Source organism: Phlebotomus papatasi, chromosome 3, assembly GCF_024763615.1.
Source record: "Phlebotomus papatasi isolate M1 chromosome 3, Ppap_2.1, whole genome shotgun sequence".
Taxonomy (NCBI): domain Eukaryota; kingdom Metazoa; phylum Arthropoda; class Insecta; order Diptera; family Psychodidae; genus Phlebotomus; species Phlebotomus papatasi.
The window spans coordinates 40,514,109-40,529,505 of NC_077224.1; the positions used below are offsets into that span (position 1 = coordinate 40,514,109).

General features: G+C 37.9%; 3 protein-coding genes across 4 annotated transcripts in view; 1 reads left to right on the plus strand and 2 right to left on the minus strand.

Moving 5' to 3' along the window:
- The window catches only part of LOC129805672 (cytohesin-1), a 50,500-nt gene extending 47,822 nt beyond the window's left edge, over positions 1 to 2,678 (minus strand). The window contains exons 1-2 of the mRNA XM_055853720.1: positions 2,474 to 2,678; positions 2,022 to 2,095 (exon numbers count right to left, since the gene is read on the minus strand). Coding sequence (XP_055709695.1) covers positions 2,022 to 2,095; positions 2,474 to 2,534 — 135 coding nt within the window. The 5' untranslated portion in view covers positions 2,535 to 2,678. The remainder of the gene's footprint in view (positions 1 to 2,021; positions 2,096 to 2,473) is intronic.
- Positions 2,679 to 2,756: 78 nt separating this feature from the next.
- Positions 2,757 to 3,507, plus strand: LOC129805673 (mitochondrial inner membrane protease subunit 1). The gene is made up of 2 exons (XM_055853722.1): positions 2,757 to 2,957; positions 3,028 to 3,507. The coding sequence occupies exons 1-2, from the start codon at positions 2,850 to 2,852 to the stop codon at positions 3,484 to 3,486; spliced, it is 567 nt and encodes a 188-aa protein (XP_055709697.1). The 5' UTR covers positions 2,757 to 2,849; the 3' UTR covers positions 3,487 to 3,507.
- On the minus strand, positions 3,471 to 15,183 carry LOC129805671 (ubiquitin conjugation factor E4 A). 2 transcript variants are annotated; one of them, XM_055853716.1, is made up of 5 exons: positions 13,810 to 15,183; positions 8,861 to 9,451; positions 7,905 to 8,636; positions 4,010 to 4,172; positions 3,471 to 3,946 (listed from the first exon to the last, which is right to left on the minus strand). In XM_055853716.1, exons 1-5 carry the CDS (start codon positions 14,989 to 14,991, stop codon positions 3,582 to 3,584), a joined length of 3,033 nt encoding a protein of 1,010 aa, XP_055709691.1. In that variant the 5' UTR covers positions 14,992 to 15,183; the 3' UTR covers positions 3,471 to 3,581. The 2 variants fall into 2 exon arrangements, with proteins under 2 accessions (XP_055709691.1, XP_055709690.1); XM_055853715.1 differs by having other exon boundaries at positions 7,905 to 8,654.
- Between the last annotated feature and the right edge of the window lie 214 nt (positions 15,184 to 15,397).

A 15,397-nucleotide genomic window follows, 5' to 3' on the forward strand; every position in this document is an offset into this window, starting at 1 on the left:
CTTGAAATACAAAATTCCGAATGAGTCGAAATCCCGAAAAGTCAATATCCCAAATGGGACAAAATCTCGCTTGGGTCGAAATGGTCTCAAAATACAAAATCCTAAAAAGTAAGAAACTTGAACGCCATAATTCTGCAAACAAAAGTTCGAAATATGTACAAAATCCCGAATGGGTCGAAATGGTCTCAGAATTCAAAATCGCAAAAAGTCAAAAACTCGAACGCCAAAATTCTGTAAACGAAATTTCGAAATATAAAATACCGAATGGGTCGAAATCCCAAATACGACAATATTATGAAAAGTCAAAATCTGGAACGCCAAAACTCAGTAGACAAAATTTCGAAATATGAAATCCCGAATGGGCCGAAACCCCGAAAAACCAAAATCCCAAATAGGACAAAATCCCAATTAGGTCGAAATAGTCTCAAAACTCAAAATCCCAAAAAGTCAAAAACTCGAACGCCAAAATTCCGTATGACGAAATCACGAAATACAAAATACCGAATGGGTCTAAATCCCGAAAAGTAAAAAATCCCAAATAACGAAAAAATCGTGAAAAGTCAAAATCTGGAAGCCAAATTCCGTGGACGAAATCACGAAATACAAAATCCCGAATGGGGCGAAATCCTGAAAAAGCAAAATCCCAAATAGGACAAAATCCCGATTAGGTCGAAATAGTCTCAAAACCCGAAATCCCAAAAAGTCAAAAAACTTGAACGCCAAAATTCCGTAGACAAAATCTCGAAATTCAAAATGGGTCGAAATCCCGAAAAGTCAAAATTCCAAATAACGACAAAATCCTGATAAGTCAAAATCTGGAACGCCAAATTCCGTAGACAAAATTTCGAAATATGTACAAAATCCCAAATGGGTCGAAATCTCGAAAAGTCAAAATCCCAAAGAGGATAAAATCCCGATTGGGTCGAAATGGTCTCAGAATCCAAAATCCCAAAAGATCAAAAACTCGAACACAAAAATTCCAAAGTCGAAATCACAAAAGCAACAATTCCGAAAGACAAAATCCCGAATGAATAAAATCCTTACACGGACAATAATTAAATAAATTTCCCAAAAAACAGAAAACTTGCATTTGCCCCCATCAAGCGCCAGGGACTTCTTATGACATTTTAAGAATTCGGGATCTTGGATATCGGAATTTTAGCTACAATATCTTGAAAAGCCAAAATCCCAAATTTGACAAAATCCCAAATAGGTCGCAATGGTCTCAAAATATAATATCCCAAAAAATCAAAAACTCGTACACCAAAATTCCAAAGTCGAAATCCCAAATACGACAATATCCTGAAAAGCCAAAATCGCAAAAGCAACAATTCCGAAAGACAAAATCCCGAATGATTAAAATCCTTACACGGAGAATAATTAAATAATATCCCAAAAAAGAGAAAACTTGCATTTGCCCCATGCAAGCTCCAGAGCAATCCTGGGAGTTGCTATGACATTTTTAAGAATTCGGGATCTTGGATATCGGAATTTTAACTCGGATTCTTGATCGGGCTCCAAAAATTCGAACTTAGCGCTATTAATTAGCAGCCATTACTTTATCCATGGATAAAACCAATTATCTCGTACGCTACACCGTTTTTCCATAATCCAAGTCACCTTTTTCTCTTCCAAATAGAGAAGTGAAGTTAGCTTCTTACTATTACTAGAAACTTAATAAAAATTGCTATCAGAAAGCCCCTTGTTTTCCCTTTTTTCTAGACTAGACATTTGATCTTTTTGGAAGGAGAGAGTGTCGATATCTTGAGACAACCTGAACCTTCCCTCTTGTCTAAATCGATCCCAAAATTGGTACGATGTGTGAAGAATTCTATTTCGGTAATTCTAGACAATCATTGGAGCATCGATTAGCTGTCTTGTCTTATATCAGCTCTACCAATAATTCCGAGTATTAAGCCAGAGAAGCCAGAAAAGGTATTTACCACTTAATTTCTTTTTCTGGCTGATTATTAAAGAGGGAAATGGGAAAGTTGTGCGATGAGATGGAAAGTATTAATTACCTGAATCTCAAGCAGGAGCTCCTGTTTCCTCTTTCGCAGATCAATAAGAAGTTTCTGCTGTTCCGGTGACAAGTCTGCAAGGTGTTGAACAATGGGGACGTCAGTGGGAATGGGTCAGTTTGCAAACAATTGGAAAATTATGATGCAAAAGGCACTTTTTCACACGTTTAGCCTACTTTTTGTTGTCTCTGACATTCATGTTTTTTTTTTCTCCCAAGAAATTTGCCATTTGAATAAAAAAAAGAAAGCTCAGATTGCAATAAATTTCACTCCCAGCTGGGTTACATCAGTGTCAATGGACTTGGGGAGATCTCTGGATTATTTTGCAGTACAATCTGATGGTTCTTGAAGGATTTTTCTTGGGGAAAATCAATTCTTTCAGTAAGTTGGAGAGAAAGTGCCTTCGCGACATTTTTCATTGCCCTATTTTTTTTCTATGGGGAACTTCTCACCAGGAAATGCATCGGAATGTTGTGGGTTTGATGGCATTGTAGCATATGAACACGTTTCCATAGTAATATTGTCTACTTTGTGCACAATCTTTTGATTATTTTATCACTCAATTGGATGTTTTTAATTAGGAAAACCACACAAACATTTTTGACACTCAATTTGTAAACACGTACATTTAAACATGGCTGACTGAGGTGAATTCGGGGGGAAAATTTAATTTTTTGAGGTGAATTGAGTCTGAGCTGAGGTGAATTTCGGAAATGTTTCATGTTTCACTTGGCAATGTGAAACACACTTGAAACAGATTGTTTTGAAATGTCCCGTTTCAACATCTGACGAGAATTTTCATTGTTCCTTTTTTCCCTCATTTTAGTCATGTTTGCCAGGAAATATCTCATGAAATCCCTCTCCTTCTGCGGAAGTGCTGTGAAATACGTCTGTATAGCCCATTGTACCTTCACATACGTCTTCGACTTTGTTTTTGTAAGTAAAAGTGAGGTTATGTTGCCTCAGTCCAGAAAACTTCCAGATTCACATTCATGCGCCTTTTTAGTGCTCTGGACCCTCCATGGAGCCCACAATATACTCCGGAGATGTTCTGCTGACTGAGAGAATAAGCTGTCGGAGGAATCGCATTGACCGTGGTGATGTAATAACGGCAATTTCTCCCAATCAGCCCAGCAAAATCATCTGCAAAAGGGTTTTTGCCATTTCCGGAGACAGAATCCTCGCTGGAATGCCCGGAGACCACAAAGATTCATCTAGTGTTAATGTATCAGCCCTTACTGATCGCAATGTTGCTCTATCTCAAGCTGAACTGGATAAAATTGAATACTTGAAGACCAGGAGAAAGAGAATAATCATCCCACGAGGACATGTCTGGCTAGAGGGAGACAACAAAGACAATAGTGCGGATTCCCGTTACTACGGAGCCATCCCTCAAGGTCTCATCAAAAGTCGAGCTGTAGCCAGAGTCTGGCCCCTTAGCGAAATTACCATTCTGTCTCAATAAATCCAAGCATTATTAAATCTCTCTGACCAGTTCTTTAATATCCGTTCACACCATTTGTCGCATTTTTACAAATAAACTACAAAAAAAACTAGTGTTTAGGAATCGCTCTGAGCGTCTTTTGGTTCAGCTCTATACGCCTCTCGTCGCTCCCGGATCCATTCTTGTACCTTCCTCTTCAGCTCCTCATCCGGCATCACCTGGTCCATCGTCAACGGAGATCTGTTGAAGGGATCCGATTGATCACTCAGCAAGTGCCTGGCAATCGTCGAGCGGTCCACAGAAACCTTCGAGCTGGGCAGTATTACTGGATCCATCATTAAAGTTGACATGATGGGATCCAAGAATTCATCCGGAGCATCTGCCAGTGCTTCCTGATCCTCCTTCTGCTGCTGATCCAATCGCTGTACTTTGGCAGCAAACTCCTGAATCTCCCCAATCAATTGTCCTCCTCCAATGCGAACTAAACCAGAAAATGGATACAGCAACAATTCTGTGACTCAAAAATCATTCCGGAAGGACTTACTCAGCACTTGCTCAGCGTATTCAAAAAGCTTGTGACTGTAAGAACGACCATCCTGGGAGACAGCCAAACAGAAAGCCTCGCATTCCTGGAGATTTATGTAAATCTGAGAAATCTGGAGAACGGTATTGGCTGGATCGAATTCAAACTCCTTCTTGTCTTTGACCTGAAGGGAAAAATTATTCATTGATAGCAATAAGAACTGCTTATTTGAAAAATGTAAAAATATTGAAATTTTGCATTTTTAAAGATGATTAATTTTTACAATTTTTAGTACTTTGTATTTATAAAAAAACTTGCAATATTTTACAAATGGAAGTTGAAAAATTAATAAAAGTTTATTTTATTTTAATAAAAAATTAAAATGATTCAAAAAAATCAGCAAAAATGTAACGAAATCAAGGGGTAAATCATTTTGAGAAACCATTGTCAATTGTCCGAGAACGCTTCGCGAAACTCGAGAAATCCATTCTTTGCTTCGTGAATCCAGAGAAACTCAATTTTTTCATCGCGAAACACGAGAAACCCACTTTCTGCATCGCGAAACCCAAGAAACCGAATTTTTTCCATCAAGAAACTCGAAAAACCAAAAAAATTGCATTGTGAAACTCGTGAAACTCAATTTTTGCATCGCGAAACTGGAGAAACCCACTTTCTGCATTGCGAAACCCAAGAAATCGAATTTTTTCCATCGCAAAACTCGAAAAACCAAAAAATTGCATTGTAAAACTCGTGAAACTCAATTTTTGCATCGCGAAACTCGAGAAACCCACTTCCTGCATCGCGAAACCCAAGAAACCGAATTTTTTCCATCGCGAAACTCGAAAAACCAAAAAATTGCATTGTGAAACTCATTTTTTGCATCGCGAAACTCGAGAAACCCACTTTCTGCATCGCGAAACCCAAGAAACTGATTTTTTTCCATCGCGAAACTCGAAAAACCAAAAAATTGCATTGCGAAACTCGTGAAACTCAATTTTTGCATTGCGAAACTCGAGAAACCCACTTTCTGCATCGCGAAACCCAAGAAACCGAATTTTTTCCATCACGAAACTCGAAAAACCAAACAATTGCATTGCGAAACTCGTGAAAATCAATTTTTTCATCGCGAAACTCGAAAAACCCACTTTCTGCATCGCGAAACCCAAGAAACCGAATTTTTTCCATCGCGAAACTCGAAAAACCAAAAAATTGCATTGTGAAACTCAATTTTTGCATCGCGAAACTCGAGAAACCCATTTCCTGCATCGCGAAACCCAAGAAACCGAATTTTTTCCATCGCGAAACTCGAAAAACCAAAAAATTGCATTGTGAAACTCATTTTTTGCATCGCGAAACTCGAGAAACCCACTTTCTGCATCGCGAAACCCAAGAAACTGATTTTTTTCCATCGCGAAACTCGAAAAACCAAAAAATTGCATTGCGAAACTCGTGAAACTCAATTTTTGCATTGCGAAACTCGAGAAACCCACTTTCTGCATCGCGAAACCCAAGAAACCGAATTTTTTCCATCACGAAACTCGAAAAACCAAACAATTGCATTGCGAAACTCGTGAAAATCAATTTTTTCATCGCGAAACTCGAAAAACCCACTTTCTGCATCGCGAAACCCAAGAAACCGAATTTTTTCCATCGCGAAACTCGAAAAACCAAAAAATTGCATTGTGAAACTCATTTTTTGCATCGCGAAACTCGAGAAACCCACTTTCTGCATCGCGAAACCCAAGAAACTGATTTTTTTCCATCGCGAAACTCGAAAAACCAAAAAATTGCATTGCGAAACTCGTGAAACTCAATTTTTTCATCGCGAAACTCGAGAAACCCACTTTCTGCATCGCGAAACCCAAGAAACCGAATTTTTTCCATCGCGAAACTCGAAAAACCAAAAAATTGCATTGTAAAACTCGTGAAACTCAATTTTTGCATCGCGAAACTCGAGAAACCCACTTCCTGCATCGCGAAACCCAAGAAACCGAATTTTTTCCATCGCGAAACTCGAAAAACCAAAAAATTGCATTGTGAAACTCATTTTTTGCATCGCGAAACTCGAGAAACCCACTTTCTGCATCGCGAAACCCAAGAAACTGATTTTTTTCCATCGCGAAACTCGAAAAACCAAAAAATTGCATTGCGAAACTCGTGAAACTCAATTTTTTCATCGCGAAACTCGAGAAACCCACTTTCTGCATCGCGAAACCCAAGAAACCGAATTTTTTCCATCACGAAACTCGAAAAACCAAACAATTGCATTGCGAAACTCGTGAAAATCAATTTTTTCATCGCGAAACTCGAAAAACCCACTTTCTGCATCGCGAAACCCAAGAAACCGAATTTTTTTTCCATAGCGAAACTCGAAAAACCAAAAAATTGCATTGCGAAACTCGTGAAACTCAATTTTTGCATCGCAAAACTCGAGAAACCCCCTTTTTAGAAGTACATATAAGTTTGACTGAGATTCAGTTTGTGGCTTTCGGGAAGTTAGAGTTCGGGATTTTGGATTTCAGGGTTATGAAAAAATAAAATTGAAATGCAGAGTTTTTGCAAAGTATGTCTTTGCTAGATAGATCTAGCTAGTCCCACGATTGCACCCGCGCTTGCTAGAGGCAAAGGGAAATTTTCTGTGCCTTGGAAAATTATTTTACACCTTCATAATTTCATCTCTTTCCGGATTTTGAGCATTTGGGATTTTTGCTTTCGGGATTTTGATGTTCGGTAGTTTGACTTTCGGATTTTGGCCATTTCGGGATTTTGACGTTCGGGATTTTGGTTTTCGAGATTTTGGCCCTTTCGGGATTTTGGCGTTCGGGATTTTGGCCCTTCCGGGCTTTTAACCCTTTCGGGATTTTGGCCCTTTCGGGATTTTGGCGTTCGAGATTTTGTCTTTCGGGATTTTGGCCCTTTTGGGATTTTTGCGTTCGAGGTTTTGGCTTTCGGGATTTTAACCCTTTAGGGATTTTGGCTCTTAGGATTTTGGCTTTCGGAATTCTGACATTCCGGATTTTGGCGTTTTCGGGATTTTAGCCCTATCGGGATTTTGACGTTCGTGATTTTGGTGTTCGCTATTTTGACTTTCGGGATTTTGGCATTAGGAATTTTGGCCCTTTCGGGATTTTGGATTTCGGGAGACTGGCCCTTTCGGCATTTTGGCGTTCGGGATTTTGGTTTCAGGATTTTAGCTTTAGGAATTTTGCCCCTTTCGAGATTTTGGCTTTCGGGATTTTGACTTTCAAAATTTTGGCTTTCGGGATTTTGGCTTCCGGAATTTTTCCGGAATTAGCCCTTTCAGAATTTTGGCGTTCGGGATTTTGGTTTCAGGATTTTAGCCTTAGTGATTTTGCCCCTTTCGGGATTTTGGATTTCGGGAGATTAGCCCTTTCGGAATTTTGGTTTCAGGATTTCAGCTTTAGGGACTTTGCCCCTTTCGGGATTTTGGTGTTCGCTTTTTTGACTTTCGAGATTTTGGCTTTCGGAATTTTGGCCCTTTCGTGCTTTTGACGTTTGGTATTTCGGGTTTCGGGATTGTGGCTTTCGAGATTTTGGCTCTCGGGATTTTAGTTTTCGGAATTTTGGCATTCCGGTTTTTGGCACTTTCGGAATTTTGGCATACGGTATTTTGGCCCTCTCGGTATTTTAACCGTTTCGGAATTTTGGCCCTTTCAGGATTTTGGTTTCGGGATTTTGGTTTTCGGGATTTTGGCCTTTTCATGATTTTGGTTTCGGTATTTTGCCTTTCGAGATTTTGGCCCTTCCGGGATTTTGGCTTTCGGGATTTTGTCCCTTTCGGAATTTTGGCTTTCAGGTTTTTATCTGCTTCCGGTCTGAATATTTTAATAGCATTTCAAAGTACTTTGCAAAAATAAAATGATAGCATTTCACAATTCAAAATGTGTACACTTACCTTAAAGTTTCCCTTTTTTGGTCCCACAAGATTGAGGAGGAAGTAATTGAGCATTGCTGCCATTCTGTCCACCATGGAACTGTGGCAGAAGATCCCCTTGATCTCCGTTGTCAGAAGCTTGAGCATATTGATGGTATCTCTGCCCAAGATGTTATCAAATCTCGCCATCATTCCCAAATGCTGCAAATTGGCCACATTCTGCTGCCTCTCGCTGCCCGGCAAGCCATTCCATTCACCAGCATCCTGGGCAGCTTGAAGCGTCCGGATCTGCTGAAGATTGTTCAAGGATTCATCGAGCAGGAAAATGGCATCGTTGATTAGCAGGTTTATAAAGCGTAGAAATAGAGGAGGATCGAGAGCTTCCATATTTGCTTCAGCCTCAATGGCCAAGGATTTGAAGCATTCCTTGTGATCATCTAAATTCCAGGCATACTCCATTATTATGTACATTGGTCTCCGATAGTTGAATTTCTGCTCAAATTGTACATTCTGCCCGGTCATCTCGATGCCCACAAATACACGCAGGAGATTGGGAATGAGTTCAAGACGATGCTGATGGGTCTGAAACAGGCTCGAATGGAAGATGGTTTGGGTCTGTTTGGGCAGAAGACACTCCAATCCTTCTGCGAGTCTAGCCCTCAAATGAGGATTTTTCACGCGTTCAGCACTACCCATAAACATGAGGATCATTGTGAAGATTTCACTCTTGGCGTCTCCGTTATTCTCATTGCCCTGCAAGCACGAACCTTTCTTTATGTAAAGGTTAAAATCACGAAAAAGGATTGTGTCTTGGATAATAAAAAATAATCGACAAATAGGATTGAAGTATAGGTAGCCATAATGAAAATAATCGTTTGTGATTGGCTGAGGGCAAAGGGGCTATTAATAAAGTATTTTAGTGTACAAAGTTCCGAAAAACAAGAAAGTTTTTGTGAATCCCAAAAAACTCAACTTACCGGAAAGATTCTGCTGAAGGTAAGGTACTCCACAACGTTCTCAATGACAAACTCAGGAATGCACTTAAGTAGGTCCGATGGCGGGCAGTCAATGGGAAGATTCACCTCCCGCATGGTCTGAGGGGCAAAAGAAGCACTCCCAGTTGTCACTTTGGGAGCCACAACAATCTGTCCCAGCCATATGGCAGTTGCTTCATAGAATTGCAGCAGAAGCGCATCATTTGTAGGCTCCAGCAGCAAATTCTGCAAGCACAAAAACTTCTGACTCTGCAGACTGAGTGTCTGCAGAATGTTGGCAGCTGCATCGACATTCCCTCCAGCCGCTTGATCCTGATAGGCTGCCTGAATCCGATGGATATCCCTGTTGAGCCTCATGATTTTCTCAATGCACACCCGGTAGCCCAAATCGATGGCTTTGTGTGCCATAAAGAAGCATTCTGTGATGAAATTGTACTTCTCTGCCACCGGGCGGGATTCTCCTTCGGCTGTGGGCAGGAGGCATGTTTCCTTATCCACAGCACGCATGTGAACATCACGTGAGGATCGCTGATCCTCAGGAACAGCTGCATACGTTGGATCCACGAGCAGTACCTAGGATTTTCAATTTTTTTTCTGAAATGTTTCCTCATTGAAAGCCTATATACATTTAAATTTAATCCCTTTTCTAGAAATCTTTGCGTTTGAATCATTTACCGTTTATTTTTAACAATATTTCCCGATTTCGTTTTAGAAAACTTCCCACATTTCCAAAACGTTCCAGTGGTTCTCTGGGAAAGTTGTCACGGTTTCTGAAACTTTTCAGTCTTGAAATATTTTCTTGGATTTCCAGGGTTTCTATAATGCTCCTTGTTTCCTCATTACTAGAAACCTTTTAGTTTCGACAATTTAGCAATTTTTCAAACGTTTTAGTGTTTCTAAAGAAGGAAAAATGTATCGCGTTTCTAGAAATGTTTCAGTTCTATTTCTAGAAATATTTCCACATTTTTTGAAACATTTCGGTGTTTCTAAAAATCACGTTTCTAGAAACATTTCAGGCTCGAAATATCGTCAGTTAAATCAGCATTTGTCGTAACTTTCTTATCACAACTTTTCAGCAAACGAAATTTTCAGTTCAGCTTTTTATTTCTTAAAAATGAGCATTGAATGTGATTGAATAAGAAATATTACAGTTTTGCTGTAAATTACAAGTAAAACACGGAAAACACGAGTGAGCTCACAATAAAAACAAGATAAATTTTTCTAATTGAATTCCCAATATTAAACCAATAATCGTAGTAGGGAAAGTGCCCATGCTTGATACCATTGGAAGCTTCGTAATGATTAAATTTTTCCTATGTTTCTCAATAAACTGTACTCCGCAATATATTTTAAAAACTGGACAATTTCCCATAGTTTTTAAAATATGGTTGCGATGAGTTATATATATATATTGTGAAACATAGAAAATTTAATCATTACGAAGCTTCCAATAGTATCAAGCATGAGCACTTTCCCCTAATATTAGAAGAAAAAGTTGAAAACTCTACTGCTCCAAACATATCTCCCTTAAGCCTGAAAATAGTCTTAAGGGAGACAAAAAAAATAGGCAAAACATATTTTTTCCTGAGAGAGCAAAACAGGGAAACAAATGCTCGACTTCGTGTCTTAGATTCTGTACTCCTATAAAGTACTTTTTTATAATTTAGCTATATTAATAAAAAATTATAGGAATTAAATTTATTGTGCAAAGTTCTCTCAGGATGGTCCATTTCACAGGGTATTTCGTTGTGTAATTTTTTACTGGTCGAACTCAAACATTTCCTAAACATTTTGGATGTGTCTGAATGGCTAAATTGGCTAAATCTATTACTAATAAAATTAAATTTTTGACCAAATTTAATTTATTGCTATCTAATTTTTTTTACTGTTCTTTGTTGTTTTTTTTTGCTATTTATGAATTAATTCGATCTGTAGTAAGTCGGTATATATCAAGCCATGTAAATTGAAAATATTCCCGGAAATATGTATTTAGTGAATCAAGCATTCCGCAAATCTAGAACGCTTTGCCATCCATCTTTTAATATTTAGGTATCAATACAGGGCATTATTTTTCTTTCTTCTTTTTAATTTATTTTGATTCACAGGCGGGAAGGGATATTAAAAACATTAAACTTTAGGAGGGAGCGCCATCCATACAAATATTAGGTAAGTTTATCCAGTAAAAAAAACTGCTCTCTCTTGGAGTTCGAGCAGTTAAAATTATACAAGCATTATGGTTGTACAGATATAAGTATTCTCGTTTTGTGAATTAATTTAATTTTGTGTATTTTTTTTTTGTGTGTACGTATTGAAAATTCTTCTGTAACATACGTGACCACACCTATAGGCTTAATTTCGGAATTTTGCTTTATAAGTATCGTATTTAAAAGCATTATAGCAGAGGTGTGCAAGAACCATTGAAATCGAATAAACGTCAAAATAAGTCTGTTTTCTGGCAGCGTTTTGACCATTGACGTACATGTTTCATTTGACGTTTATTCGGTTTCAACGATTCTTGCACGCCTCTGCATTATAGTATAGTATGGCATTGTAATTTTGACAATTTTCATGTAAAACACCAAACACAAACATAAATTTTGCTAATAATATACTAATATTATAACTTAATATAAGATAGTAAATTTTAAGACTTTTATAAGTATAATGCTTGTACTATTAAACAACTTTTCCCACTTTCCTTTTTTGTTTACAATTTTTATTCTATTTTAGACAAGGACATTCCTGAATATGTTGAATTTATGCTTGTGGGAAGCACTTTCAGTGGCTACACGTCCTACAACATATTCAAAAAATTACTGTGATAAAGTAAAAGAAAAATAAAAAAATAAAAAATCTCCTGTATTTTATTCAAATTTCTTTTATTTATAAATCAGAAAATTCAACTTAAAAAATTTCAGCTAAGATAAATCAACTAATTCAATTCAACTAAGCGAAATTAAACAGAAAAAAATCAGCCCGCTAAATTCAACTTAAGAAAAATTAAACTTAAAATTTTCAACTTAAAAAAAATCAACGAGTTAAATTCAACTACAAATATTCAGCGAAAACTACTACGGTAATCGATGTACTCCCATTACACGCGATAATCGTAGTAATTATTTTTACTGTGTAAAGAAGTTACGACAAATGCTGATATATCTGGCGATTTATTTTATTACGTTTCTAGAAATGTTTTCATATTTCTAAAACGTTTCAGTGAGAAATGTTATCAATATCATATATTTCTAAAATGTTTTACTTCTAGAAATATAATATTTCTACATTTTTAAAACCTTTCGAGAGACCAATAGTTTTCTTACGTTTCTAGAAAAGTTCCGTATTCCCGAAACGTTTCAATTTTAATGTTTCTAGAAGTTTTCACGATTTTTGTCACGGAAAGCTTTAGATTTAGACATTCAGTGTTTTTAGAAATGTTTCCACATTTCTGAAATATTTTAGTGTTTGTAGAATTTGTTTATGATTTTTGAAACATTTCATATTTCAGTAATTTTAGAAATGCTTTTACCTTATTTATAAAACCAGGGGCATGACATTTCCTATATTTGCCATGTGTTTCTGGCGTGCCGAAAAAACTTTTGAGTTTATTAGCTGTTTTCTGTCATTGTAGAATGAATTAGCAAAAAATACTAATACAAAATAAAAGTCAATTTAATAACGAAGAAGCAACCGAAAACCCCAAATTAGCAACCTACGTAGTTTTGAAGATATCTCTTGAAATGTGTACGAAAACAGGAAAAAAATTACACTAAACTGGTCGCATTTTTCAGAGCTAATGTCACCCCCCCTGTATAAAACGTTTCGGGTTCGGGGTTTCTAGAAATGCTAGAAATATATGAACATTTCTAAAATGGTTCAGGGTTTCAAGAAGCGTTTTTGCGTTTCCAGAAACGTTTTTGAGCAATTATTCTGTGTTTCTCGAATTAATTCGCTTTCTCTCAAATTTTGAAAGCAATTTATGTACCTTTATCATTGTATTATTTTATTAAAACGGATTTAATTTTTTTTCGATTTTGAGATGTTGCAGTTTTCTGATAGTAAACTTGTTAGAGTTAGATATTTATTCTTAATAACAATATCTAAGGGCCTTGACAGACCTGAGGATTAGCCGAGAGATGGCATAGCGTAATTATACTAGAAATAATGGTCAAACTACATTTCCATCTTTTCCCACTAAGTCGCCTCTCGGTTTAAGTCTTAAGTGTGTCTTGTCTTAGGGCATAAATGTGTAAAGCGGAACGTATAAATGACATCACTAATTTTTTTAAATGAGGGAAATATTGGACAATAAACATTGAATATTTTAACTTTCTCGTTCAGTAATAGTAGACTCAATTAAAAACAATTTTGAATGAATATGAATTATTTTAATTTGGAAATGTATTTAAAAAAAATGCTCAAGCTCAACACAAACCGTTGCGATTATGATGCTTGCTTATAGTGTTTTAGCTAAGGAAATTCCCTGAGAAAAAAAAAATATTAAATTATTTCTGAATAAGAAACACGATGTTTCTTTGTAATTTCTGTTTTTAACGTGTTGAAAATTGCATTTATCTAAAAGAATGTTTCGCAGTTTTAAGAAACGTTATCTGTCCAAAGGCTTTGAGTTTCTAGATTGAGTTACCCGTTACCCTTCACTCAAAGTCTTGTAAATTGTAATATATTTTTTTTTAAGATAAAAGAATTTCTTGTCAAAAAATATTAATTAAAAAAATGTTTTCTAAGGGCCTTGACAGACCTGAGGATTAGCCGAGAGACGGCTTAGCGTGATTATATTAGAAATCATGGTTAAAATACATTTCCATGATTTTCCACTAAGTCGTCTCTCGGCTTAAGTCGTAAGTGTGTCTAGGACATAACGATTTTTTTGATAAGTTTTTTTTCGCATTTCTGGTAATATTTTTAATTCTTACCTTAAGCTGAGGCTTCAGCAGGGGCTGGCAGAGACGCAAGAGAACTCCAGCCAGGCCTATGCTGAAGGCATCACTGGCAGTGCTGGGTAGCATTGGCATTGCATGAGCATTCCAGATTTGTCCACGGCGGAAGTTGACGTGAATACAATCACCAATCCAAGTAAGAGCCTTAGCCCTGATACTTCCGCCCATTAGAAGGAATCCTTTGAAGATTGCATGAAGCTCATCTTGGAGCGATTTCAGGTAGCTCCACAGGGACGACGTGAGGTTGGACGAAAGAGCTTCAGTGGGGCGCTCATAGTATTCAAACTGTCCCTCATCGCGTTTGGGAGCAATGGACAGGGAAAGTAGCTGACCCAGTAGAGACTCCGCAAAGGCCAGGCCACTGACACCAGCAGCCACAGTTTTGCCTGGAGTTGAAAAGTCCAACAGGAGACTTCCCAGAGCCGTGTTTGTCTTATCGGCTACAAAGCATCGCAGAGTCGGCAAAATCCACACTTCCAGGGTGACCAGAGAGGATTTCGTGACCCTCTGGAGAATGTCTTGGAGAAAGGGATAGACTACCTTCCTCAGCAGCACTGTTCCTTGGGCTTCACTCTCCGAAGACATCACTTCTTTGACCATCAGACTCAGAAACTTACCCTCAGTCTGGACATCTCCCGACGAGGAGCTGAAAATGTGACTCAGCTGCTCACAGAGACTCTGTCCAGGATACAAATCTGGTTGCTTGACGGCTGTGCTGGCATTCTGAATTATTGCTTCGGATATCTTATCGCAAATTTCACTTGTTACATTGTCATTCTCATTCCGGACACTTTCGACGCGTTTTAGACACTCACACAGATACACAAATACCCGATGTTCAGACACTGGACCTCCTTCGGACTCTTGCCCATCCGTGGGCACGAGAAAATCCCAGGGATTCTGCAGCAGAAGCCTCTCAAAGAGGGCCTGTGACAGCAAATCCACATTCAGTGAAGATTCCCTCTCGGCAATCTCCTCAAGGAACACCAGCTGACGCCCCCGTGGTGGCGTCTTATTGAGGGTCACCAGGAGAACCCTCTCAATCACCGTGTTAATCTTTTTGTCCAGTACATTGCCTGGATTTGTGCTGGAAGGCGAATCTGTCACCGTTTCGTGGGATTTTGAGGTTAGGAGCCCAGAAAAAGGATTCTCCTCCATAACTGTAGCGTATTTGCGTTGGGATCACTGAATAACTTGCACTATTGCACTATCAGCATCACTAAAAGATCAATCTTGTGGAAAATCTAGCCATTTCCATCGGGAAAAACGCAGAGAAAGAATTTTGCAAATCACAGTTCCACGAATGAAAGAAAAACACACTGACAAGGACCCTATAAAATTTTGTTCACTGATTGTCGGATGTTTTCCTACGGAGGTGTCTGATTGTTTTCTGAAGAAAAAATTATAGGGTGCCAGGACTATCGCGTCTTTTTGCATTATCAGGATGCAAGGAAGGTATAAATTACAATACAATATGTAGAATTATTTTCTTGTACAAGTACCAGGTAGGACTTTTTGTTCAAAATCACTAAAAATTATCCTAAAGCTATTTTATTCAAAAGTA

Coding starts and splice junctions, on each gene's coding strand:
- LOC129805673 (XM_055853722.1), top strand. CDS start 2,850: ATGTTTGCCAGGAAATATCTCATGAAATCCCTCTCCTTCTGCGGAAGT. Junction 2,958..3,027: donor ACGTCTTCGACTTTGTTTTT/GTAAGTAAAAGT, acceptor GCGCCTTTTTAG/TGCTCTGGACCCTCCATGGA.
- LOC129805671 (XM_055853715.1), bottom strand. CDS start 14,991: ATGGAGGAGAATCCTTTTTCTGGGCTCCTAACCTCAAAATCCCACGAA. Junction 9,452..13,809: donor TGCTGAAGCCTCAGCTTAAG/GTAAGAATTAAA, acceptor TGAAAATCCTAG/GTACTGCTCGTGGATCCAAC. Junction 8,655..8,860: donor CCTTCAGCAGAATCTTTCCG/GTAAGTTGAGTT, acceptor CTTTACATAAAG/AAAGGTTCGTGCTTGCAGGG.